Genomic DNA, 26,375 nt, shown 5'->3' with positions numbered 1-26,375 from the left:
CTGACACGAAATGAAGCCAAATTTCCGTTTTTCCAACCGCCACCCCACTGTATCCGCTGATGTTTTGCTCTGCTATCTCTGTGTTACAAGTTTGATCCTCGGTACCCATACTCCCCATCTGATCCTCGAGTGATGAGTCCGTCCGCCAATGACTTCAGTTTCCTGCATACCAGTCTTACACGATATTTACCGACCTGAACTTGGGTGGTAAAGTACCTAATTAATTCCCTCGTCCTGTACTCGGGCACCTGATTATCCCCAGGTTAGGGCGGTTCCCTGTACTTATGGGCCGTGCGCTGTAGCATTCACCAAGAACTACCACTACTACGCAATTACGTATTTCCCTGAATGCAAGGGATATCCGTCCGACCGGCAGAGTGCAAGTTCATGTGGCTATTTTCTTATTGGATCAAAGTACAATATGGCATGCTTAATCTGCGTCGAGCGTTGAATTCAATGCGTTAAACTACCCTACCTAGACAGGCAGGTACACTGATAAAAATGCAAAAGACTGCATGTGAGCTGAGATAAGATGCCCAAACGTAGGTACCTACCTTACCTAGTTTTTACTGTATCTTAGCTCTAATTATCCCACGAGTCTGATCGGTTCATTCGCTGCCTGCCGCCCAAGCCTGGACCCTGACGGCTGGCTTGACCCGGCCCGCTATCGTGCTGAAGAACGTGGAGAAGCTTTGGTGCGTGCGACCTTAAACCTGGGAGGTGGGCTGGAAGTGGATCCCTCCCATCTCCAGCTTCACCCACCTTTTTGGGATCCATCAACCCATTTACCTGGAGGTTTGACCCTCTACCAATTCAACACTGCATGCGACGAGCTTCGACTTCCACCCAAGCTTGACCTAATCAAGTGATATTATAGTCTCGTATCTTTCTTTTTGTGAATCAGCTAATTAGTCTAGATGTGTTTACATCCTCCTCATTACCAATTCATCACTAACTTTGCCTCGGCCTGTTCCGTTCCTCTGCCCCTCAATCAAGCATGATCGCAGCAGCCTATCTACCTTACCTATGCAAGGTACCTGACCCCAGGCGATGTACAGTAGAACGTATCTAAACTTATCCCGTTTAGATCTAGGTTGTTGGTCCGTCACAAGAAGCTCCGGTAGCTTCCTTCCATTGTCACATACGAATAGAAACGCGACCGGCCGGCAATCATATCAATCTATCTACCTTGCCTTACACCTACCTATATCCCACCAAGATAATAAGCGAACTGCTGGTTGACAATTGCTTCAAGGTCGCCACCACCGGTACCTGCAAATAGCGCCATCTCGAGCAAAAGAGCCTCCGATGGATATCGAAGACGACTTCATCATGTCGCTTCCAGATTCCGATTCCGAAGATGTGGATCTGGACATTGACTCGGACTCGGTTGACACCAGCTCGACCGAGAGAGAGCCTTCAGCCAAGCCGCCCACTCCGCTTCAACAAGCAACATCGACTGTCACCAAGCTCCTGAAGGAGAAGGGCAAAGAATGGGATCAGTTGGCTTCGCGGAAGGGTCCATTGACCCTGTTGGAGCTCCCCGTTGATATACTGCGATTGATTGTGAAGGAGGTAAGCAAGAAACCCGTAGATCGACTCTTACCCTTGTAGTCACTTGTAGATACTACCCACTGTCGTGATCTTGGCTTCATCCTCGGGTACAATACAGGCATGCGCTCCTGCTAAAAAAGAAATGAAACAATCCTTCTCTATATAGATCATGCACACCAACGACCTCACCTCTCTTGCTCTAACCAACTCGACGCTACATAGTCTGGCTATCCCACACATCTACGCCAGATTCGATATTGTATGGCCCGATACGCACGCAACGTCTTCCGATCACAAGAGTGTCGATGCTTTAACTTATGGACTTTCTACTTTGAGCTTGGGAAGCTCATTTGGTCGCATCAGGCAAAGGCTTCTCCGCCCAGGGCCCCCACAGCAGATGCGATCTCCCTTCGACCGCGTCGGTAACAATTATGCAGCCCACACCCGGAAGTTTTCGCTCGGGGATGGGCCTCCGGAATGGGTTGCGGCCTATATGATTACAAAAGAGAGTGGGAAGATGCTGGGGACTTTGGTATCTTTGGCGGTGGCCAAGATGATTAACCTGGAAACCTTCATCTGGGACATGCCGACTGGAGTGCTTGCCGAAATCTTCTTAGCCTTGGCCAGCTTGCCAGACGGCCACAAGGACGGGCAGTGCAACTTGGAAACTGTTTGGATCCGGTGGCATGACAATAGCGAAGGTCAAGTACCGACGTCGAACCCCGTTATTCCGCCTGGTAGTACTCTTACACCCGTCGGCATCATGTTACCCCCGGCGGCATCACACCCAAAACCACGACCAGCTCTGCCATATTCTGCCAGTCCCGTCGAGTATCCCACTTTTAGTGTTTTGCCGCCTCTCAAAAGTCTGACGGCCCTGGATATAGACGAGTTGGCGTATCTGGATGAGATTTCCATGCTGGTCGAAAGGTCTCAGGACAGGCTTCAAGAATTACGCATTGGTATATCGAAAAAGGCGCAGCACAAGGATTTTGTTCAGGCGTGGGACGGACCCGAGCTGCATCAAGTTGATCATCAAGCCCATTGGCCCGGTGCAAGCACGATAGGTAATCGTCGGCTGGGCGGTGTTTTGGGAATACTTGTTGGCCGCATCTACGACATACGGAGAAAACCTCGTGCGTGGTCGTCATGGGGCAAGTCCGAGCCTTCCCCTTGCCCTCCAAAAAACGAATCGCCTGATAGCCCCGAACAAGCCAATGCCATGGAGCCGAGCCATGATCACAACGCTACTGCGAATCGTAAGATCTCAGTATCATCAGATGAGGTGAACAATTCTGGGCAAGTTGACAGAGAGAAAGACTCCAAGGTCAACTCCGCTTCTACGGCCCCTGTGGTAGCCGCAGAGGACAATATAGCAGGGGGTGCGCATTCTGAAGCTCCCCAGCCAGGTTTGGAAGATGGCAAAGCTCCGGATCAGGCCCCCAGACGAAAGCATAGCGCAAGTCGCTCTCGCCTTGAAGGGAAGCTACGGCTGCGTATTCTGGAGTTGGAGAGGATACCGCTTTCCATGCAGGTCTGCAGCAAAGCCATCGACTGGACCACGCTGACCACTTTAACGATACTCGACTGTGCCCAGCACGAATCCCTATGGAAGTTGTTGAAACGACAGTACCAGCCAACGGTTACGGCTGGCGGATACGGCATCTCCTCGTCATCTCGAGGTGCTCAACTGCAGTATCATCTTGGCTTGAAACGACTTCGCACCGACACAACCTCGCCTTCACTAATAACATTCCTCTCTGAAGTCCTTGCACCAAACACGCTCGAGGTACTCTTCTTGCAAGATCGCCGCAGATCGCCCTCAGTACCTGCCGTCACCATCGAGTCCATTTTCAAGGGGCCCCTCAAGCGTCACCGTGGAAGCCTGCGGAAACTACTACTGGACAGCTCTGCTAGGAGCACGAAGAGCGGACCCGCTACGGTCGAGAATGACAGGTGGCGGCACTGGGTCTTGACTTCAAGAATTCTGCACTATATCACAAGTGGGCGATTGGTCAACCTGCGTGAGCTTGCAGTATCAATCGCATATGCTGACTGGGTAAGTTGCTTAAATATATTTGCCGCCGCAGCTCTTACTCTTTTCATGGAGAAGCAACTGCTAACCTCTGTATAGCATACATTTTTACAACGGCTGCCAAATATGCCCCAGCTGCGATCGCTTAACATACCTCACGTCATGGACCATGTCGTAAGCGCCATTGATCCGAAAGAGCTGGCTTTGCAGATAGCCGACATCATTACGTTGCGCCCTGAGGTCCAGCTTTGCTACATTGGTATCTCGACCAAATGCTTCGAGATCCTCGAAACTACGCCAGGTGATCGTGGAGGTGGTACAGTCGACAGTACAGGGTCTGCTGGTGGTAGCGGTAGTGGTCAAAACAGCGGGCCCACGACCACTGGGCCCCAGGCCATGGACATGGTATCACTTGTTGAACCCGAGTCTGAGGAAGATCACCAGGACGAGTCAAGCGAAGAGGAAGATGCGGATGAGACTGAAGATGAGGACGATGGGATTAACAATCATGCCACAGCTGAGGAGGCCCAGTCGGATGGCCACACAGGAGAAAGTTGGGATTCCGATGACGACGGCTTTGTTGATCCGGACCATACACCTGCTAAGAAGAAGCTGAGGCTTCGCGAGATTCTTTTCTATGATGACAAGGTAGCTATCTTCAAGGCAAGGCATGGGCGTCTTTGAGCGCGATTTGATGGCTTTGCGGCAAGCATACAAAGTCTAGGGGGCGATATCAGATATCGACTCAAGGGCGGGGGAAACAAACGCCTTTTCGTGGCTGTGCTGAGGGATTTCACCGGTTTGTTGACTGGATGGATCGCTTCAAGGTTGAAATTTCAAATGGATAAATTTCTGTCTTTTTTTGCTGTTTATTCCTCTTTTTTTCCTTTTTGGCGTTTACAAATTTGACTTCGGAGGATACCCATGGACGAGCGATCCTTATGAGGAGTGAGACATGTAAACTACTTGGTTTGAGGCACATTTCTGATGCCCTCTGTATAGCCATACGGGAGGTGAAGGCGATAAAACTACACACAGTTGTGATGGCCTATCAAAGAGCCTATGTATTGTAAGCAATGGCTTTATTTTCCAATTGAAGTGTATTTTGGTGTCCTTCCGATGCTAATCTTAGTTTCATATTGATGTCGACGCAGTGTACTTTTTTGCCGCCGCTGTAAAAGGAGGGCAGTGCTGCGTTTGGAAGGGCTCATCACGGCCAAAAGAATTGTGGTGATACAGAAACAAAAATTGGTAGACTACCTAGACCAGCGCAGCATGACAGTTTCTATTTGCGACTTGACAAGAAAAGCGTTTACTGTTCCTTTGGGGCAGGGCACGCATTCAACGCTGGCGTGTCGGGAAAGCTGCCGACATACACAGCCCACCGTGGAGTTGAGGGTCCTGGTCCTGGAAGCTTACTATAGGCTTTCCGCTTTATCCCGGCGGAGATAGGCGGTGTTTTTAGTTGCTTGTTCGGGGACATCGCGGGAGGCTGAAACGGAAAACACATCCCTTTGGAGAAGGAAAGAGAAGCAAAAAGCTTGGGGAAGTTTTTTGGCATTTATGACTAGATAGCAGTGTCCGTTTTCCAACTTTGATCTTGTCAACTTGCCAACAGCTCCGTGAGGAGCAGCCAACCAAACAAGGACAAATGAAGAGTGATCCAGACAATGACAAGAGCTGTAAATCGCTGCCCGCTCGCTCTGCAAAACCCTCGGGTATAGTACACAATACATGCTGCTAACCGCTTCAATAACGTGGTACTGTAGTACCACGCCACTTCCTCAACCAGTCCGATGGCTTTTTGTAGAAAGGGGGGCTGAGCAATCACTGTCCACCAGAGCTCATCGACTGCTACCTTGTTTTGCCCCTGTTTTGCCCCTGTGAATACTGTCCATTTAGGTTGCAACTGAATCTTTTTTGCCTATTATCCTGCCTGGCCTTCTTACAAGCACAAGCGGTGTACTCCGTCAAAGAAGCTCCGCGGATCCTTTCAGGTACCATCATCATCAGCACACTGTGGGCGGGGACTTAGGGGGTGTGTGCAGAGCTTTTACCCTGGATGTCCTCGAGTCGACTTGGTATCCCACGGGAAAAGAGAGATGGTGGGGGGAGAAGGTTTTCCAGACGGGGATGGTTGGGTGTGTTCAGCTGTTCTTTCCCCCTTGCAGGCTTTCCTCTCTGCATTGCCTTTTCATCTTGCACAACGTCTTTGCTCCCCCCTTATCATTGCTTGCTCCTTGGTAAAACAAAAAAAAAGTGCTTGGATCTAAGCATTTGTTTTGCTTGCCCTGTCCGGCAGCCTACATGCCTGCCCACATCCCTAAACCTTACAATATCCTTTTTATTTTCAGCTGATCAGGTCATTGGCCACCAAAGCGCATCTAGAGCGGTTGAGGTGGGTGGGAAACGACATTGTGGTCTGTGAATTCTGCAAAGGAAAAAAAAAAAAAAACGTGGAACTGACAAGTCCCCTGGGGCTTGAGCTGGTGTTCATCCCACGCCCCCCTCTCTTTTTCAAGGATTGAAACATTGACAATTTCATTATCAAAACCACGTTGTAGGCGTAGCGGGCTTCATGACAGGAACCAAGTCCGTTCACCCATTCCCCTTGCTTTGTACGTCCGACTACATACAGCATTTAGCTTGCATACCCCTAAACACTGCCCTTTTTTGTATTTTATTTCCGGGGAGACTGTGCGGTTCGCAGACAAAAGAGAAAGAAACAGCAGCACCGTTTAATGTAGTTTGGTTTTGCTTTGGAGGTTTTCGAAACGACGGTGTCGAACGTGTTAAAACATCTGTGCGGAAACAAAGGCCCGGCCTAGGTTGAGCTTTTCTCGGTCTTCTCCCCGCTCTAGTAGTGTCAAAAAATACAGAGGAAAGAAGATAGAAGGCAACCCAGAAAGAGGCAACTAGTTCTAGACCTTCCACAGAAGTATTCGAAACAAACCCGATGGAAGCCATGCGTCAACGGCGCTGAAAACGAGGCATGGGTTCTAGACTTGATCTCTTTCCATTCTGGTGTTTGGTTTCCTTGTCAAATGAAATCACAGACAAACCGACCGCTGTCGCGCACAAACAGTGGGTGTTTGGTTTTAAATCACACTTTTTTGGTTTCTGCCCGCCGTTTGCCAGTCCCCCACATGGCGAAACGGCTGGGAAAGGTCACAAGGACCTTGCAGGATGAGTCTTGTGCTGTACATTGCGAAAAAGAGCAAAATGAAAAGGCTAGGAGAAAAAGAGAACGACTAGAAGAGGAAAATGAAAGATAACAAGTCAGACAAGACTTACAAATTAGTAAACCCTTTTGGAATATTACAAAGACGTTAGGTACTATGCAGATATTATCAACCCTGCGCCCCCTAGGTCTTGGTCCATTAGAGTTACCGCGGGCAAAAAGGCAAGGTACTTTCAACAGCAGTTACAGCTTACTGTACTTTGTTCCCAAAACATGCCGTCGGGCTGGGCAGCAAGTAGCGTCGAAGCAAACCCGCATCGTCATCATCCATCCCCTATCCTATCGCCTCTTGATACACCTCAGCGTTTAGTGCCATGCATCGCGCATAAAGGGAAAACGGATGCCGATGATGCTATCTCGTTCAAATGGAGAGAGAGAGAGAGAGAGAGAGCGGCTATTTCCGCCGAGAAAGAAAATCCTACGATTAAGGTAACGTCCCTTGCGTGTTGCATCCCGCGTCGGTTGCTCCTTTCTGCCAATAAACCGAGAAACACACTACTCTATCGGTAGATTTCCTATTTTAGCCAACAGCTCGGAATCGCATAGCGTTAAAAAAAAAAGAAAAAAAAAAAAACTCCCCTAGGTTGCTCGCCAAGACGCCTGCCTGTTTGTCTGACAGCGTTGTTTTGGATGAAAGAGAATCAAACCCCCCACCGCCCCAGAGAGCTGGACCGATCTTTCTCGGTTGGTATATATAGGTTTCGGATGATGGTGCCGGGCCCCCGGCGTCCAAGAGTCTAGTATAATCCCGTACGCAAAGGGCCGGGCCTCCGCAATAAAAAAAAAACTCGACCAAGACTTCGTCACCGAGCATCCCGTAGAGTAGTAGGTTGTGTGTGCAATGTCGTCATGCAGCATCGAGGTTACCGCATTCATGCAGCCATTGATTGCCGTTGATGAATAAAAACCAAAATAAAATTAAAATTGAAAATAAAAGAAAGGAATTCTGTTCAGACCAGAGTTCCCGGCACGTACCGTGGTCTTACTCTTCACCTTGTAAACAACCCCTGACGACCTGGGGGGTTAATGACAGGGGGCGCTTAAGCCAACCATTCGCAAGCCGGCATTGGGAAAACCTGTAGACCTATCAGACTGGTCGTTGCGCAAGAAGTGGGGCAACAAAAACATTGAAGCCACGAGGCAGCAACCGTTCGTATCTTCTTCGTACGGAGTATGTATAGGAAAAAAGAAATCCAGACTTTGGTAGACTAGTAATGCCCAGCGCACCGCACCACCATTCACGCAAGGGTGGGCAGACTGGGGTGTAGGGGATCCTGGTTTGACGGATGACGGGAACAGGGAAAAGGTCAACCCTAGTGCCTGATCGTAATTTCGCCGCCTGATGCAACGTGATGTGGGCAGCGCAAAGATTAAATGCCCAGCAAAAAGCATTGCTAATCGAATAACAGGTAGTTGTATACCTACAAGGCTTTGCAGATAATATGATCAGCTCATGCTGGAAGATGAACGCGCATGGCATTCCAAAGTGAGCGATGAGAACAGACGCCAAGTGCTGTAACTCTCCGCATCTGGAACAAAACGAAAAAGGGAGGAGGGGGGGGGGGGGGGAGGATATTCAAAACGACGGCTCTGCATGCCTCAATAGGTACTCAGGGTACAGCATTTGGGTCCTTGATCACCATACTCGTGGCCACCATTTTGAAAGTATGAAAATAACTGATCTCTTCCTTGCCTTTCGGTTTCGACCATTCGGCGAAAAAAAGGTTCGGTGGGCGAGGTACCTACAGTAGGTAAAAGTATCCACCCCAAGTACTACGTAAATACCATCGTAGCACCTCCAATGGCGTCCAAGACGTGGTACTCACGTTATGTAGAATGGGGATAGGAAGTGGAGAAGAAAAAAAAGCAAGTACACTTTCTGTGGGCGTGGGGGAAAATTACGCACTCGCAAATCGGAGGCAGTCAACCCAGGCACGGCCCAAAATTATGGTTACGTCCTGTACTGCGCAGCTCACCGTTATTTCCCCGAGATGGGCGAGTACCTTGGTAGGTAGCAGGGTAGGGAGGACTGGTAAAGGTAAGGTATTGTGAAATAAGGCAGGGAGGGTATTGAGGGGGGAAAGTCAAGTGGCCCTCCCGAAGGTCAATTCTTGCCGCGTCCTGCCCATGCTCCAGATGCATGTTCTGAGATAAGTAAATGCATGTTGACATCCGGTCTGCGAGGGGTGTGTGAGACTGCAAAGTATAAGGGTGTGTATGTGTGCCCATCACGACTAGCACGTAGTACGAATAAAAGCTGGGTCGACCACTGATATGGGAGGAGTCGAGGGGCAAAGGGGACACAAGGATGTTCACTCTCCCATGCACCTAATCGATAAAGTCTGAGGGCTTGATGTACCCAATGTAGTTAGGTATACAGTCTGCAGTCTGCATCTTAGAAAGCGCATTGGGATTCTTCAGTGTAAAGCACAAGGATCGCTTGCGATATTCCAGAAGCCGGGCATTGCCGCATATGCAAACACACAACACACATTTACCATACTTAGTAGTACCTTGATTCCCTTTCACTTGTAGGGCAACCAATATTATCCTCAAGCAGAAACGGGAAAAGGTAAGGTAATTAGAAGAGATCACTCGCTTGCAATCCTTCCATGCTACACTACGTAGCTCAGCTCGATGCGCTCGATCGGCAGACAATCGGCGCCTATTCAAACCAATGGTGACATGGCTTGCTCGGATATGAAAAGAAACCAAAGCAAGGGGTGTGCTACTATCCTCATCTTCCCCTCAGCGGTGTTTTGTCCTTATCCCCGACGGTTCTCGCCACAACACTCGGGGCAGTCGTAACAAGTAGCACTATCTCCCATTAGAACTAGAACACAGTGGTGCTCCATAGGAGATTATGTTGCATCAAGGGTCTCCAGGCAGATGTACGTGGGTTTGGTGGGCAACTGGGGCAAGTTCGCTAAGGACGGTGCCAAGATACATGGTGACAGAGACTGATTCCGGCCTGTCGCCTCATCAAAGCCGATGCCTCCACAACCCGTCCGCTATATGAACAGGGTTACCGTTCGTCCTCCGAAAAAAAAACAAGTCTGCGAGAGGAGAGGACAAAAATGCGAGCTATTGTAGGTAGATCACAACCTTGTCAACGGGTTTGAAGGAGGGTCAGCGAATGATGAGTTTCCAATCTTCGCTCAGTGGCAGCCTGTCGACATGGCGCGGATTGGACAATCATCGGTTCCAACCCCGACATAAACAAAAATCCTGCTTTGAAATCCAAACAAAGTGTATAGCAGGTTGACTGTCCGGGCTTCAGGTAATGATGAGTGGGGGACGGCGCAACTTTAGCCTCCGATTCAAAACACCGAGGCCATGCTACTGGGATTGTCACTCTCATTTGGGTGTCATCCACGAGTAACTTGATTGGTTTCCACGATTGGAAGACAGAAAACTGATCCTGCTGACCGAGTTATAATATTGCACATCGTTAAGGGTATGTCGACTCTGCAATTCGAGTCTGGCAGAGTGGATTACGGGTTGACCCGGTGAGTGTTGGTAGGCGAACACATGGGGGCATCAGGTATGCCCGCCCAGTCAGCCACTGTCCAAAATATAACGTCAAATCTGCTGTTCACCGTGGATGCGGCTAGCTCCGAAGACACGCCTCGATTTGATCTCAGCATCATGATAGAATACTTCTGGTGTCGGAGACAAGTCCGATGCTTTGGGAATCGCTCTTGGCATGTCTATGATGCTGACACGTAAGCAGGGTGGTTTTCGGGGTGATGCGTGCCAACCACAGTATCCCCGGAGGGTATATTTCGCTTGAACAAATGACAGAGGGATTTCTGTGTTGTTTCAACCCTTTGTCGTGGCGGTTAGTCCATTTTGGGGACTAACGTGACGTTAAAGAGTTGCAAATTGCCAATGTACTAGCTCGAATAGTCGACCGGGCCGTCAAGGTTAGTGCCAACACGCAGCTGGGATGTTGCTTGACATCCCGCTCAGGCAACATCCCGCTCCGCTCAGCAGCCAAAATGTGAGACTGCCAGGGGATCCATCAAAGGGTGTTATTTCGTAGAATTACCTAGGCAGCAGAAGAATTTGTGCGCGTGTGAGCGCTTAGAGCGTTTGCTGAAGCATCTGCCGCCCGCGGAAAGAATGATCCTTTCGAGACTGCCAGCGGTTGTGTGCATCATGTTTGAGAAGTCGAACTAACCAAAGTGAATACAGCGAGCACCAAAATGTACAGTGAGTGGTACAGACCTATCAGTCGGGCACAGGATAGTCCCTGGCTGTCATGCATATGGTGTGCCATCCCTGATGCATCGCGGATCTCTCCAAGGTGGAGGGTGAGAATGGAAGAAAGAGAGGGGTTGTCTTGGTCTCTCGCCTGATATTTCTCGAAAAGGCCTCGTGCATTTTATTGTTATCTGCTGCGTGGATTCAACATCTTTATGACGGAAGTGGATTGTGGTGGAAACCAGCGACTTTGTGAATTGCCATTTCGAACCATTTTCAAGACCTGTAGCCGGAATTTCGGAACCTGAATGAGTAATAAAATGATAATCATAGTGGCTAAACATATAAAGCGGTCCCGGAAATTCGGAATTTGAATCAGTAACGAAACAATCATCATAGGTAGTAATAAAACAGAGAGGCGGTCCCGCTGTGTGCATGGATTCTACCTAGTTCTAGGACTAGGTCTGGCGATTGTCTGTGATAAAACGAACGACTGTAGGGCGAGGTGCACGTTCCGGCTACTCCCCGTAGGGCAGTATAGTAAATAAGGCATGTATGTTCCTAATGTAAGGTGGGTAGGTACAGTAGGTACGTAGGTGATACCTCTAGGCAGCATATTGCATGTGCTTTCGTTCCAGGTTATCTCATGCTGGTGACGGGGCCTGTAGCAAGCAAGCGGTCGGTGGGTAGGGCATGGTGCGACTGCAGCTTCCCAGTTGCCCAGTTGCGTGATCCGCCGTCAGCTAGTTGCCGCTCGCCGTCTCCAGAAATCATGATTGAAGGGGCACGACAAAGGCCACTAGCCTTGCCGCGACAATGCTGCTGTCGGGCCCGCTTATTAGAGAAATCGACAGGGATTCGAATCCTTTAAGTGCTGGAGCCCACAGAAGTTGTATGAGCGAGCCATTTGGGTGTGTTGTAACTGGATTGTGGTGTTTGTGCGGTGCCATGTGGAATGGTGTTCGGGGGAAAGAGAGAGAAAAAACCCTCACCCACTGTCAACGAACTCATGTTTGGTGTCGTTTTTTCCCTCCTGTCCCAACATGGTGGGTCCCATGTCGTCAAAATCGATTGCCATGGATCGCCATTCATATGTGCGCGTTGGCCGTTTGAGTGCACGTGCCACTGTCTTCTTTTTGAGTACCTCTGAAAGTACCCTGCATCTTTTCTCAACCACGTTGTATCGTATTTGGTTCCCCACTTTGAATGGATGTCAAGGTCAGCATTACCGTTGTAGCTCACCCGAGTTAGAAAATGATTTCCACTCTATCTCTGGGCTTCTGACCTACCGTGCAGCAAAATACCGAGCGACGCTGGGGTGTATTACAATACAAAGTAAGTACCTACCTGTTTAAGGTACCTATCAAATCCCCCCCACTTTCCAACACGTGCCTAATGCCCGCTGTACCCAAGCGATGGGATGAGAATTGATCAAGCTCATCAGGGTCTTTCGTAGGACGAGACATTATGGATATTAAGCGTCTTTCAATATTATAACATGGAAATCTCAGATTCCGATGCTGCTATGGCAAGTCTACCCGCAAAGACATCCACCACAAAGCTGCGCTAGAACCACGTCAACATTACACAAGGCAGGTTCGGCGTACGGTACATAGCATATACCGCACTTCGCGCCTCCGACAGTGGAGTGGAGCGGGACAAATCTGACGGCAGGGATGGGCTTGCAACTCTTGATTTGCTCAATTAACGCGCCGATTGGAAGGGGTTTAGTTTCTCACCAACCTGTTCCCCCACTGAATCCACCAAGTCGCCGATACTCCACTCGGTAACAACGGAAGGCACACAGAACAACCAAAAGAAGCAGCTGAAGTGGAGCCTGTTTCCAATACTGGACGTCGTTCAAACGTGGTAGGGTAGGTACACCTTGCCTTGTCAGCATCACCGCCATGTTTGCCCCGTTTGTCCATGCCCGCAGTATCTTAGCAATTGCTGAACAACAAAATTCAACGACTTCAAAGCTGCCTATTCCGACTACTCCTTTCCCATTAGTTTCTACCGTCGCCTAAGGTGGCTTTTAGTTACCTACCTACTACTTGCTTGCCTCAAAGTACTGTAATCAATTTCTACAACATGATTAATCTCGGTAGCCTAGTCTTCGACTTTGTCGCTGCACCGCCACAAAGGCCAAGATTAGCTGACGGGAGTTGGACAAACCTCTCGGTCCCGGCGCCTCAGGCAACAACAACAACAACAACAACAACAACAACAACAACAACAACAAATTGCTACCGGTAGGTCTAGTATGGTACAGTAAAACGACTAGGGGCTGGGGTTTCCCTAGAAGCTTGGACGATCCGGCTTACTTGGGTACACTCTTCGTTCATCTCAAGTCGGCGTCTGTGCAGGGGAAACGATGCGTTAGTTCCACCCAGCCAAAATTACTACAAGTACTACTAACAAGACCCGCGCCCCAAAGACCCGCGGCTAGACTGCGCTCACTCCCTTGGGGGTTTCTTTCACCCCTCCTCCCTTAACGTAAAATGTACAGAAAAAAAAAAAAACAGAGGCAGACAACAAACAGGGTAACTGTGGGCTCCCCCGGATTCGATTGGCAGCTATTCGCTAATTATTCTTCTCCCCTAGCAAAGACAAACAGACACCACCCTCCACCACTTGCTCCTCTCGCACAAGTCCAGTCCCAAGGGGGAAAAAAGAGACAACGCACAGTAAGATGGGGTGGATGGGACTCTCTGGTTTGCAACAAGTAACCAATTGTCCAAAGCTTCTGCTTCGCTTCTGCCCATGCCTCGCGAGATTGCAATGCGGTGGCCTTGTGTCTATTCAACCTACTACACACGTACATGGTCTTCCTTTACATTAAGCAATAAAGTGCAGTACGCAGTACTAGATGAAAGAACTTGCCTTGAAATCAACCCTGGTATCATCCACTCACACCTTTCTCCATCGCGCGTACAAGGAGACTTGGTCTGATAGACGCGATGTACGCCCCCTTGCGCCCCCTCCCCGGTCAAAGGTGTGTACCTACACCCCCGTCATCTCCCGTCCTCTGCTCAGGGTAAAGACCAAATGGAGCTACGGTATTGCCCTAGAACCACGCCACCCCTCACAACCCCAGGAGCTGCTGCTCATCTAGGTTGGATATCTTTTAAATCGAAATTCCCTGCCGCCACGAAAAAAAAAAGAAAAAAAAAAGATGTAGTGCGCATCAACTGGAATTAGGTTACAACGTCTTTACACCTCTTCACCTCTCTGCACTTGGATATAACCTTGCCCCGGTCCCGGCTTGTTCGCACTCGTCTCTTGCAGAGTGGCTGAGGCCAAGGCTAGCATCCATCCGCCAAACCCAACCTTACTACTCCTCGACTGTCCTCATATCACTCTTCGTGGGACATCCATCGCTGTTTCACCGGTGCCTGGGCCTTGCACGCCCCTTTATATTATATCTGAGCCCTACCGCCGCACCTTCAGCTTCGCTGCTGGGACGTAGCTCGAAAATCATCTCGACCCTGAATCACGCATCCAACCTAAATCTGCTCCGAAAAGAAGCCTCATTTATGTTTATCTGAGCTATTTCCCATAGCACCAAAGTAGAAAAGATACCTTACATACCACACCACGCCCCACCACGGACTCATTCGACGACAAGCACCGTATGTGCCGCCTGGACTGCTACCAGCCAGCTATTTCTTTTTCTTCTTTTCCTTTGTCTTTCGCGATGGACCCCTCAGAACATTTTCACGAGGACAGTCACTCACTGAACCATAGGTCCAGAGCCAGCAGCGGTGTCTCGACAACAAGAAGTTTGCTCAACACACTTCAACTGTCTAGCTCACCACGAGGAGCGCAACCACTCGACCTCAGTGGCACACAGTCTTCATCGGCATCTTCGCAAAGAACAACATCCTCACCTTATATTAGCCCCGAGCTCGCCGTCCGGCACATCCAGGGCTTCCTACCGACCCCTGCATCACAGACTTCACATGCACCCTTTCCGCAGCTCTCCGAGGATATTTTAAACGCAGCTTGGTTCAACGTCCAAACGTCGCAGCCGTCAGATCAAGGTCCTCCTCTTTTAAAGGTCGACCCCGTGGACGAAGTGCCTCAGAATTCGAATTCGTCCACCTCGCTCCCGACTCCTCAGTCTGCCAACATGAGGTTTGTGCCCTTTTCAGATCAGGCCTCAGTCCTCACCAGCCACCACTTCTTACATGGCCCTTCGTCCTGGGAATCAACTAACTCTCTGTATAGCGCTGTGGCATCACTGAACTTTGACCCGATGTTCGATATGGGACCCCGCTCTTCCTATAGCTGGTCTGGTAAGTTATAGCTAGACTGCCTCGTCACGCGCCGATGAGCATGTTGTTTTGTTTTCTTTTTCTTCACGAGTAGTCTAACCTAACAAACCCCATGTGTAGTGCTCGAGTCTGGTAACAATAGTGGGCTTTTAGGTCACCAATTGGGTCACTACGGCTCGGAAGCCAGTCTGACTCCCCCCAGCGGTACTAGCTCCGTCACAGCAAGTCCACCGCGCAACATGTCAGCAGAGCAACGCGAACTCAAGCGCCAGCAAGACCAGGCGCGTCGCAACTCGAAGAACGCTGCCAGGATGAGAAGGGCAGGCAGCGGCTCGACATACGGGCAGTCTCCACCCGTGTCTCTTGCGGAGCTCGCAACACCAGCTTCTCTTCCTGTTTACACAACTGGCCCAACGCAAATCTCACTACTCGCCGAACCGCCGACGTCTCTCACATCCGCAGCATCCTACAGCCTCCCCACTTATTCAACTTCTCTTCCATCGGACCCTCAAAGCCAGACCGTCTTCTCGAACCCGTACCAACCGCAACCGTATCTGCAGGAATACCAGCCTGCATACCCGACGACCACGCCGCCAGGATTACCTTCACATTATGGGTTAGCTGACTCCTTGCTGGGAGATGATTTCTCACAAGCAGCAACGGCGCTAACAATCCCGCACAGTCGTGTCAACCTCGGAACCCACGATCAGCAGCACCGGCCGCAGGCACCTGGTCTCATATACGCGAACGCGATGTCGATGATGGGTCCTGTACCTGGCTCTTCGCCGCCACACCACTCATCGGCGGCTCACGTCCAACAGCAAGACGCAGCTCACAACGTGCGAGTAGTGGGAAGCCGGCCCAAGCCGCAATGCTGGGAGCACGGATGCAATGGTCGCCAATTTTCAACCTTTAGCAACCTTCTCAGGCACCAGCGGGAGAAGTCTGGCCAAGCCACGAAGTCAGTCTGCCCGAACTGCGGAGCCGAATTTACTCGAACGACGGCGAGGAACGGTCATCAGCAAAACGACAAGTGTAAAGCACGACGTAGCACATAACCTGTATGGAGACAACCTTGACAGGCAGTTGGACTTGACCTGAAGGTTCAGGGGCGAATTCCAACCTCGTTCATACCGATGAACGGCCTTTTTCTCAACTTATTCATCTTTGATTGGTATTTGATATTAGGGAAAAAAAGCGTTATGATATTCCTTGGGTTACCCTTCCCAAGAAAAATGAACTGATGGGACGGTGGCGTTGCGTTGGATTGTTTACTTTTTTTTTTACTCTTCTTCACCGATCACCTTTCTGGGCTTCATAGGCTGTTGATATCAGCCCATGAGCCGTCCAACTTGATGAGAATAAGCGTTATCACACTGGGAGGTGCTACTTGATTGGCTTGAAACTTTTTTTCTTCTATTTGATACCACCATCTTCTAGAACTTGGGACATTTTTAACATTCGTTTCTTGATTGTCATATTAGGATCTTGACGGCCATGTTGGACCGTATTTTGGCTTTGGTTTTCTATAGTCCATATTCATCATGATACCGCAGGGGCAGTTTGCCATCGCCCTGCCGTTGTCTATACAGTTTATTGTTGTTTCAGTTCTGGTCCAGTCATTTTTTCCATTCCCAAATTCGTTTTCCAAAACACGCATATCTAGGTCTAGCGCGTGAGCAGATGTGGCTGCCATGAATGTGTATTTGTTTACTGTAATTACTGTATTGCATATGCTCGGATAGGTAGGTAGTCATCTGAGGCTGTATACCTACCTACCTAGGTACCTACCTACCTTACCTCAGCTGGCTTGGTACGGTACCAATGGTACCTAAAGTACTAAGACTACAGGTATTATCTTACCTACTTGTTTAGGTACCCCGAAAGGTCCGATGGAGGCGCGGCCGCATATGTCAAACAAGCCCGCCCACACTTGCATTAATGGAGCTACACAAATGCAACGTCAAGTGTACCCTCCGTAATATGGACCAGGCTAGGCAACAGCATTGAGACAAGTAGAAAGTTTGGGCCCCAGGAAATAAAATCGAAAATGCTGTACGAGCGCCATAATAAAAACAATCCAATCCAGGGTGGGGTTTACTTCTTTTGCAAATTGACTTGTTTTTCAGTTATATGTTATATGATCGGGGAGGAAAAAAAAAAAAAACTACAATCTAAGTGGAAATTGCTACTTGGACCAAGCCCAGCGTCTCAGACCTGGGCCTTCGTTGTGGGAAAAGTTGCGCCTCCCCCACTTTCTCTAGGACTAGTGGTACGTGATTAAGTAGTATTTGGCTAGCCTTTTACATAGTAGTCGAGTCTGGCAACGATTTCGGGACCGATGGGCGATTATTACCTTGGCTTGTACTTTGTAGTAAGTAAGGTTAGGTGGAAACAGCAAATGCCCAAGGCCCCAAAGGCACACGGTGGGGTGTGAAGGGAAAAAGTCCGAAACCGTCGCATCCAATCCAATCAATCGTATCCACCTTCAGGCCTATAGAACCCAGGGAATTGGGTCTCCATCAAACCCCATCATCTCTTTGACGTCCGATGTTCAATCTTAATCCACGATGCGGCACATCGAGACAGGCCCGACCGAGATTCTTTTTTGGTCAATTCAAATTGAAAGCCATCTCCGCATAGGAATGTTTTGATGATTTAGATTTGTTTACCTGCTTGTTGTACTGTCCGCGGGTACCGGGCCCCAAAACACAGAGTAAGGCGTTGGACGTCAGGGTAAGCAAGATTCACAGCCTCGACCAAAATAGCACCACAACCTGTGCGGGGAGACGATCCATGTCACCTTGAGATCTGACGGCTGGCTGGCTTGGGTCAAAGAGGCGGAAGAAGAACTGTTTTGAAGCAGGACCAAAACCCAAGCCACATTCGACATTTCTCCATTTCGTCATTTGTCTGAGGACGGTTCAAGTCCGACCCGAACCACTTGTTTCCATCTGCATCGTGGCTTGGGGGCGAGGCATGCACCTCTTTTTGCAATGTGGGCGGAAACATCAACAAATGAAATGAGGGAAATATAAAAACCGAGTCCTGCAATATCATGCACAAGCTTGGTAATACCGTTGGTCCGGGCAGCCGCTGTTGCGGCCAGGTGGATCCAATACTTCGGCACATGCAAGCTTCCCATCCGTGCGCGACAACCTGACTTGATTGATTGATGGAGATCTACAACAAAAGAGGCGCTGGGGGGACATTTGGTCAAAGTTACAAAAGCAAGCCACCAAAACGGTTGAGGGACGTTTGGAAATTAAGAGCAAGGTACTAAGCTCCACTACCAATTCTCAAGCTTAGTTCAGGTAGCTAATGCCAGTCCTATAGGTAGGTCATTTTACATTTTAACCTACCATACATCTCACAATCTACGCTTGGCTGTTGTTGTAATAACCGGCCAATCCTCAAATCCTATGGGGTTAAAAAATAGGGTAACGCAAGCAGCACCTGCCTGCAAACGCCCCATGGATGGCTAGCGTGTGCGAATCGAAATCAACACCCTGATCTTTTAGTCGCGATCCGAATCGCACCAATATGGGCAACAAAGAAGCTGCTGCCCCCGACATCAAATAGCCAACCAAGTGCCACAAGCACTCCAGTGGCGCGGTCAGATTAGCTCTGTTTGCATGCCCGGGACGGGGTCATGTCAGCTCTTCAACAGGGACTGCGGGAGAAGCCCAGCCCTACGCGAGGATGCACGATTGCCGCATCAACACATCAACACACCAACACAGCCCAACCCAATCCAAACTGCACAAACCGTTACAGACCGCCTGTTGTTTCTACAGTTGCGGATGCGCCCAGCTGAACCAAAACCATGCGCCACGTCCAGGGCCCGGAAGCTGAGAGCAGCACTTGTGCCACTGTCACTCACAATACACCATGATCAGCAGTAATTGAACAGAAGAAGAAAAAAGATAAAAAAACAAAAAAAAAAAGTCACAAACTGCCAGGCATCCGCTCGCCCAAGAACTCACCCCCTGTCTACAACCATACCATAGGTACATTCTCAATGTACAATGGTCAGTGCGGCGGTATGTTGTGGCCGCTGACAAGGGCTTACTGTGGATAACCTTTTTATGGTGTTGTTATCGGCACTCATCATATCAACCAAGATTTCTCGGGACCGGCGAACCCCTGTAGTGGCCCAGTCCCCATCAGCAAGCAATTAACCATTGCCCCGTCCAACAAACCAGACGAGCACCATGAGTGCTTCGTTGTGGATGCGGTTTATGCCTCAACAGCCATGCTCATTGCTTGATGCCTGTTTACCACGTAAAAATCAAGTACCCCCCATCACGCCCCATCATCACTGTTTTCTTGGCGCCAATTCCTTTTTTTTTCTTCCTTCTTCAAGCTGTTACCGCAATTCTTCAACAAGGTGACGGTCAGTGGGGCTATATTGCTACTTGCTTCTTGCGGCAATCTAGTCGTTGCCAAGATGTCAACTGACACTACCTAGAAGCCGCAGCCACTGCCAGATTCGCAGCTGCCTACGAATCCACATGTACCCCCATTCTGTTGTCATCTAGGCACTGGGGAGTCCACCGCCAGTATGCAGGGCCAATACGCAGTATACTCGGCGGAGCTTCTCCTCCTCCCCCCCCCCCCCCCCAAGAATAGGGGAGGCGCATGGGCTCTCTAGACTCGTTCGAGGCCTGCCTCGTCTAAAATTGTGCGTTTGTGTTTGGTATACCAAAATCACCCAAGAAAAGTGGTCGATCATTGCGATACCCGCGCCACTCATCAAGTCTCTGATCCTCGGTGCCTAAATCAGTCTCGAACAAAAATCGGAGGAAGGCTTTCAAAACGGACTTGGGCTGGAAAGCGTTTCTGTGAGTGGCGTGTACCGAATAGCTCTACGTGCTCAACCACACGAAACAAGCGAGCCAGAAGACAGGATGAGGCGACACCTCAACCAATGTACAGCGTGTACACATATGCTTGCCGCGCTGGAACACCCGAGCGGCCTACCAGCTACATCATCCGACTTGAAACGCTTACGGTACTCATTATGGCAGGTTCTCATTGCCGCCACTTTCCCCCACGCCAAACCTTGATACCTTGTTGGGTCGGTATGGATCTCCTACCTACGTTGCTCTAGGCGGCAACCTCCGTTCGATGACCCCTGCTGTCTTGGTGCTTCCTCTTCCAAGGGATAACAAGCCACTTGCCCGGATGTGGAAGGACAAACAGGAACAAGATCTTCGCTGCTCTAGGCTTTGGACTGCGGAGAATGTTCTCACTTCTCCGGTTGTAGTAGAATAATGATCTGCGCACCTTGAAAGCCCCCTTTCCATTCAATCGTAGTAAGTTATGTCTATTTCTATGCGATGTAGGCTGCCATGCCACCGTCAATGTACCCACAAAGGATCGGAGTGTCAGTTTTACTCGCAAGCTGCGCGTTGTACTCACTCACCTGGGCCCAGCAAACTATCAACGACTGGGTCTACTTGGGTACTCATGAAATCTTTGAACTGATGAAGCTCGTATACAGGAGTGAAGACTGATGAAGCACTTTGGTACATACTTGCCATGACTTGGGTCATCGAACCACATGCCTTGGCTACAGTGCCATGTGACCTTGGCCGACTTCGGCAGATACAAGCGCCAATGAAGTGTGCGTTGGTGTGCCGGTATGTTCCCAACGGATCATTGAAGTCGGAAAAGTCTTCTCTCGTCAGCGCGCTAAGCAAACCAATAACTTACGTTGGCTTGATGGCTCTCCTGAAATGTGGATTTGCCAAAGACAGGCCTAGGCACTTGCTCATTTGAGACTGTTAGTGGCCTGCAGAGTGTACCTGGATGAGGCACCAAAGCATGCAATAAAACTACCTAGCCAAAGGATGCAGCTCGCAGAAGCGCGCCCTTCGCTTGGGCAAGAGGATGAACTGAGCCCCTCTTTGTCTCGCAGGGATTGAAGTTCGGCGTGGGGGATAGCTGGGAGGCGTGGCCAGAGCGACGGGAGCACTGTGGCGACGGCAAGGGCGGCATGCTAGCAGAAGCTGGAGGATATGTACATGTATGTATCCCCTGAATGCACATCTCAGGGTGTCTTTATGACAAGCAGAAAAAGATACAAGAATCGGGTGGGTTTCATGGGCGTGTGAAGAGGGGTGGCATAGTATCCTGCCTGCAGCCTGGGGTTGTAGGTAGTATTGAAGGATTCAAGTAGTTGCTAGGATGCATATTTGCAACCACGGTGGCTGGAAGGGGAAGGGTGTATTGTTATTTGTTGTCGAGAATGCAGTCTCAATTTGTATGTCACCAGAGCAGATATCAAGTAGGCCTAGGTCTAGTTCTATTCTAGCAGTATCCGTGTTAGGGAGCGTAGTTGATACACAGTGCTCCGACATAATGCCGAATGTCGAGCTTCGCACAGTATGGTTGGTGTGGTGTGGTGTGGTGGGTCAGATCCACTGCCGTTCCCCTGTTTACATCAATTAAGCGCGGGCGCGTCGTTAGTTGATTTGATCCAACAGAAACAGAAAAATACAAGCAAATGGACGGGAAGGCAAGGCCGCCTTTCAGGATCCTTCCCGAGTAGAACGGCGTCTAAACCCTCCTGCCCTTGGTCAGCAGCTGCATAAGCGAAGCGACGACAAAACGATTGACCACGCAAGGGAAATTTCGAAGCACCCTCCACTGTTTGCTACTGCTCTATACCTCCATGCGGACGACCTTGACCGACCTGAAGCTCGGCGCGCCCGTAATTTTACCTCTGTCGGGCTCTCACCTTTTAGGCGCGCCTATCTCACGCCATACCCTGGTCTTCCTGGCGCTTGAACGGGCCTCTTTTCCTGGCCGGCTTCAACCACACACCAAGGCACCTCCTACGCGAGGGGGAAAGCATCTGAATCTCTCGAATGCTGACTGCACGTTCCAAATCCCGTTGCCCAGCCGCCAATCCAACTCGCCTGCATTTTGTATGATGCACCATGTCAGCCGCCGTAGCATCTAGCTTCAAGGCTCATAGGCGGCAGGTCTGGAATTCCGTCTTTCCGGAGCCCTCGAACCCCACCCCACAAGCAACGCCAACGCCTAGGTTCCCCGACCAGGGACAGCCCTTTGGGGGAGCTGTTGGAGGTGTCACCGTTGACGCCTCTGCTGCTGCGGGGTCGGAATCCTTTCCAGGCGCGCTCCATGGCACCAGAGCTCAGAACCGAGCCGCCGGGAGCCGCAGGTCTCCACGCAGTCCAGCTCCCCCTCTTGGTCTTGGACTTGGCGGCGTCGACCTGGCCGGCCCCGACCTCAGGAGCGCTGCCGACGATCAGATCACCTACGATCGGGCCTGGCACGTGGTGACCTCCCGCGTGGCCCTGCCCTCGACCGTGACGGCTGAGGATTCGTTCGGTACCCTGCTCCCGGAGTCGCAGCTGCTCTCGTCCCAAGATGCCGGCTCCGAGGCCGAGTTCCAGGCCGCCCTCCGGATGGTGCTGGACGCCAGGGTCTCCCTGCCGCGGGCGAATCATACCGAGAACATACTGCTGTGGCACTCGCAGCAGGTCCGGCAGCACTTTGCGCAGCATGTCGTCCCGATGCTGTCCGCCTGCGCCGCCCATGATACTCTTGGGCAAGGGCACAAGATGCGCGGCTCGGTCTTTGACCAGCACATGACCGCTGTCATGAATAGCGTCCGGACATTGGAGGCTGCTTTCCGGCAGTACGACTACGGGCTGGCTCTCATTCTCAGGGGCTATCACGACCTGGGCTCACGGCGGGATCAGGAGGCACAAGGTATGGACGTGGATATGGAGGACGCTTCAGAAGGCGTCGAGGTGCTCGCGAGGCGTTTCCGCAAGGATGTTCGCTCGCTGGTGGGGAATTCGGTTCCGGAAGATCTCATCGCATCGCTGCGTGTGGTGTTGACCTCGCTCGTAAGCCGCATACTTGGAATCTCAGGGGTGGAAAATGACGGCGATAGCGCAAAACCATCGGCTTCTGGACCGGGGAGGCCAAGAAAACCGGTGGTCTCCTCCCGACGGCCCGCTGCGCCTAGGGACGACGACTTGGAACCCATGGTGGCGAGGAAGCGTCTGCACGAGCTTGTCGGATCGCTTGCCACCGTCGGCTTGACGGGAGAGCAGACTCATGTGCTGTTTGCCGAAGTCATGGACAAACTCATGTCTGACTTTATATCTGGCGCTTTCGCCGGCACGTGGATGTCAGAGGATACCCCGGATGAGCAGGATCATAGGCGGCGAGGCTATCGAACAGCTACTGGAGTTGCCGAGAGGAACCCTACATGCACTGCCATTCTGGGACACTGGGTGGAGAATCACTTTGCACGTCTTGCGTTGGAGGCCTTACGCTTGATGGCCGATGAGGAGGGTGAAGAGGAAGGTCCCAAACAGCCAACTGACGGACCATGCGTCTCATTCGCCGACGTCACCAAATGGAAAGAGATCGCTTTCGGCCGTCTCGCGGCGCTAAGGATATCAGAACTCTTCGATATCGTTCTACACTGGCCAAAGAGCAAGAGGGGTTTGGATGATCTACGTTCTAGCGTTGCAACGCCCCAGAGAAGGTTGCAGCTGAGCGAGTCCTTTTCGGCCGCACTGCATGCCAGGCTGCTACATTCATCACGCTCGACGCTCGAGATCCTGCGAGTCTACATTGCCATGATTCGCACTTTCCACATACTGGACCACTCCAAGGTCCTCTTGGGTCGCGTCGTCCCGTCTCTTCAGCTGTACCTGTGTCAACGCGAGGATGCGATCCGTCTTGTGGTTACTGGCCTCCTGGCGAATCCGGATGAGATTAACGAACAGGAAGAATTCGGGACCAGCGCAGGCTCCGGCCCATTCAGCAAGGATACAAGTATCATAGTGGGCGCCAAAGCAACCAGCCTTGTGGAGCTGGCTACGCTGTTAAATGACCCAGCTCAGCAGAGACGAAGACGTTTTGAAGATGATGACATTGACTGGAATGACATGGACTGGGTGCCGGACCCTGTTGACGCTGGAGTAAACTACAAACGACCAAAGTCAGAGGACGTCATAGGTACTCTGATCAGTGCCCTGGGCGCCGAGGATGTCTTTATCAACGAGTTTCAAAACATAATCGCCGAGCGACTCTTGTCGTCCCAGGAAAGGTTTGACCAGGAAATCAAGGTTTTGCAGCTGCTGAAGAAGCGGTTCGGCGAAAGTGCGATGCAGAGCTGCGACGTCATGATAAGGGACATCAAGGACTCTAGTCGGTTGGATCCATATGTCCGCCGAACTCAGTTCGTTGCCCAGTTCAGGACGCCCAGGGCCAATGATGCGTCCGCTCAGGAGCCGGCCGACCTTCGCTACACTGCACGCATCCTCTCCCGGCTGTTCTGGCCCACTATGAACAAGGAGCACTTCCTGCTCCCACAACCGATATTGGACAAGCAGAAACATTACGAGAAGGGCTACGAACAGATCAAATCCTCACGCCGTCTCACATGGCTCAACCACCTCGGACAGGCAACGGTAGACCTGGAGCTACAGGACCGCAGCGTGTCGGTGGTCTGTAGGACGTGGGAGGCTACAGTCATCTACGCGTTCCAGGAAGACGAGGGTGATGGGGGTGAGGTTCGCAAGTCGGTCGAAGAGCTCTACATGACGCTACAAATGGATGAGGACCTGATTATACAGGCACTCGAATTTTGGGTAGAACAGCGCGTTCTCAAGCGAGTCGGCGACGACGTTTTTGCCGTCATGGAGACGCTCCCGGCCTCGGGAGAACAGCAGGAAGACGAAAGTGGATCCGGCGCGGCAGCAACAGAGGGGCGCTCGCCCGGGACCGAGCAGACGCCGGCCGAGGCGGCAGCCGCTGCAGCGATGCGCAGGAACCGCGCGGGAACGACGTCGGTCGATGCCAAGGTGCAGCAGCAGCAGACGGTCTGCTGGCAGTTCATCGTGGGCATGTTGACCAACTCGGCGGCGTCGATGCCGCTGGCTCAGATCTCCATGATGATGAAGATGATGATGGCCGGAGGTTTCCCCTGGAGCAACGAGGAGCTGCAAGAGTTTCTGGCGCAAAAGGTGGCCGAGGGACAAATGGAAGTCGTCGGTGGCAAATACAAGCTTGTCAAGAAGTAGAGTATCACTTTGGGCTGTTTATTTTTTCCTGTCTTATCCCAAGCAGGCTACTAATACCGCACGTGTTCTGAGGGTGGCTGCGCTTGTCGAGGTGGAGAGTGGTAGCCTGACTGCCTTTAACGTATGATCTAGATCAAATGCCGACAATGACTGTTTATATTCTTTTTTTATCGGTGAAGATCCCTTGGATTCGGTCGGGCCTATGATGGTTTCCGGGGGAGGTGCAGACTTGTTTAGTTTTCACGGTCTGCTGAACCTGTATTCAAAATACAAGTGCTCGGCTCGTGAGAGCGTCGCACACATCAACAAAAAATTATCGGCTCCCTATTTGCCGCAGCTTTTTGTCCGGCCATCGCTAGTTGACCGCCGGTGATTGGTGTTCAAAGAGATCACGCGAACTCGGCTAGGCGGTCTCCCCCTGGGCAGGGTCACGTACTTTCTGGGGGTCGGGTCTTGGATTGCGGGCCAGGCTTTTTTGTTGTTTTTGCAGGTGTTCCCTTGTTGAGCATTTTAACAAGCGCAGTATTCACAGATAAGAGAGGAGGGGTGGAAAAGGGGGAGAAAGAAATGAAAGCCCAGGAAGACCATCGTCAACATTACGCAGCATACAATACTCCGTAGATAATACAACCCCGCAGTACTGTGTGTGTGTATTCTCCAAAGTCAATTTCAACAAGGGTACCTTAGTTAGATAGGAGGGGGGAGAGAAGGGAAGTGTTCTGAATGTCCGCCCGGACCCCTGCCACGAGAGTTTGATGATGACGATTGATGAAATGATGAACGATATGATGGATGCGGTAAAGATATCCTATCCTGAAAGAAAAAAAAAGGGATCCAATCGATAAACGGGTGAGAAAATACATGGGGATTCCATTCCAATCGGGGCAAGTTGCAGTTCAATTTCATGCCTACGGAGCAAAGGCGGCAGAGAGGCAGGGGCTGATTATGTTGAATTTTTTTTTGGTTTAAGAAAGCTGGACGTA

At 50.8% G+C, this 26,375-nt stretch overlaps 6 protein-coding genes across 6 annotated transcripts; 5 read left to right on the top strand and 1 right to left on the bottom strand.

The window, feature by feature from the left end:
- Positions 1-769: 769 nt before the first annotated feature.
- MGG_04739 (F-box domain-containing protein) lies at positions 770-4,739 on the top strand. The gene is made up of 4 exons (XM_003713652.1): positions 770-1,033; positions 1,088-1,575; positions 1,721-3,613; positions 3,689-4,739. Exons 2-4 carry the CDS (start codon positions 1,309-1,311, stop codon positions 4,271-4,273), a joined length of 2,745 nt encoding a protein of 914 aa, XP_003713700.1. The 5' UTR covers positions 770-1,033; positions 1,088-1,308; the 3' UTR covers positions 4,274-4,739.
- Positions 4,740-12,079: 7,340 nt separating this feature from the next.
- MGG_15568 (uncharacterized protein) lies at positions 12,080-12,606 on the top strand (the record flags this gene model as incomplete). The annotated part of the gene is made up of 2 exons (XM_003713651.1): positions 12,080-12,371; positions 12,548-12,606. The coding sequence occupies 2 exons, from the start codon at positions 12,080-12,082 to the stop codon at positions 12,604-12,606; spliced, it is 351 nt and encodes a 116-aa protein (XP_003713699.1).
- Positions 12,607-13,996: 1,390 nt separating this feature from the next.
- On the top strand, positions 13,997-16,371 carry MGG_04729 (uncharacterized protein; the record flags this gene model as incomplete). Its single annotated transcript, XM_003713650.1, has 4 exons — positions 13,997-14,031; positions 14,847-15,173; positions 15,267-15,334; positions 15,434-16,371. 4 exons carry the CDS (start codon positions 13,997-13,999, stop codon positions 16,369-16,371), a joined length of 1,368 nt encoding a protein of 455 aa, XP_003713698.1.
- Positions 16,372-19,204: 2,833 nt separating this feature from the next.
- Positions 19,205-20,590, top strand: MGG_04728 (uncharacterized protein; the record flags this gene model as incomplete). Its single annotated transcript, XM_003713649.1, has 5 exons — positions 19,205-19,214; positions 19,324-19,356; positions 19,785-19,875; positions 20,033-20,157; positions 20,427-20,590. 5 exons carry the CDS (start codon positions 19,205-19,207, stop codon positions 20,588-20,590), a joined length of 423 nt encoding a protein of 140 aa, XP_003713697.1.
- A 149-nt stretch (positions 20,591-20,739) lies between these two features.
- MGG_15567 (uncharacterized protein) lies at positions 20,740-21,093 on the bottom strand (the record flags this gene model as incomplete). Its single annotated transcript, XM_003713648.1, has 2 exons — positions 20,740-20,914; positions 21,032-21,093. Coding segments are annotated over 2 exons (237 nt in total), but the record flags the coding sequence as incomplete, so codon positions are not given.
- Positions 21,094-21,782: 689 nt separating this feature from the next.
- MGG_04724 (anaphase-promoting complex subunit 2) lies at positions 21,783-26,105 on the top strand. The gene has a single exon (XM_003713647.1). The coding sequence runs from the start codon at positions 22,261-22,263 to the stop codon at positions 25,390-25,392; it is 3,132 nt and encodes a 1,043-aa protein (XP_003713695.1). The 5' UTR covers positions 21,783-22,260; the 3' UTR covers positions 25,393-26,105.
- Positions 26,106-26,375: the final 270 nt, after the last annotated feature.

The sequence above is a fragment of the Pyricularia oryzae genome, chromosome 2 (assembly GCF_000002495.2).
Source record: "Pyricularia oryzae 70-15 chromosome 2, whole genome shotgun sequence".
In the NCBI taxonomy this organism is placed as follows: Eukaryota; Fungi; Ascomycota; class Sordariomycetes; order Magnaporthales; family Pyriculariaceae; genus Pyricularia; species Pyricularia oryzae.
The sequence above is the reverse complement of the archived record's forward strand: the minus strand, read 5'-3'. Positions and strand labels throughout refer to the sequence as shown.

Coding starts and splice junctions, on each gene's coding strand:
- MGG_04739 (XM_003713652.1), top strand. CDS start 1,309: ATGGATATCGAAGACGACTTCATCATGTCGCTTCCAGATTCCGATTCC. Junction 1,576..1,720: donor TGCGATTGATTGTGAAGGAG/GTAAGCAAGAAA, acceptor TTCTCTATATAG/ATCATGCACACCAACGACCT. Junction 3,614..3,688: donor CAATCGCATATGCTGACTGG/GTAAGTTGCTTA, acceptor ACCTCTGTATAG/CATACATTTTTACAACGGCT.
- MGG_04724 (XM_003713647.1), top strand. CDS start 22,261: ATGTCAGCCGCCGTAGCATCTAGCTTCAAGGCTCATAGGCGGCAGGTC.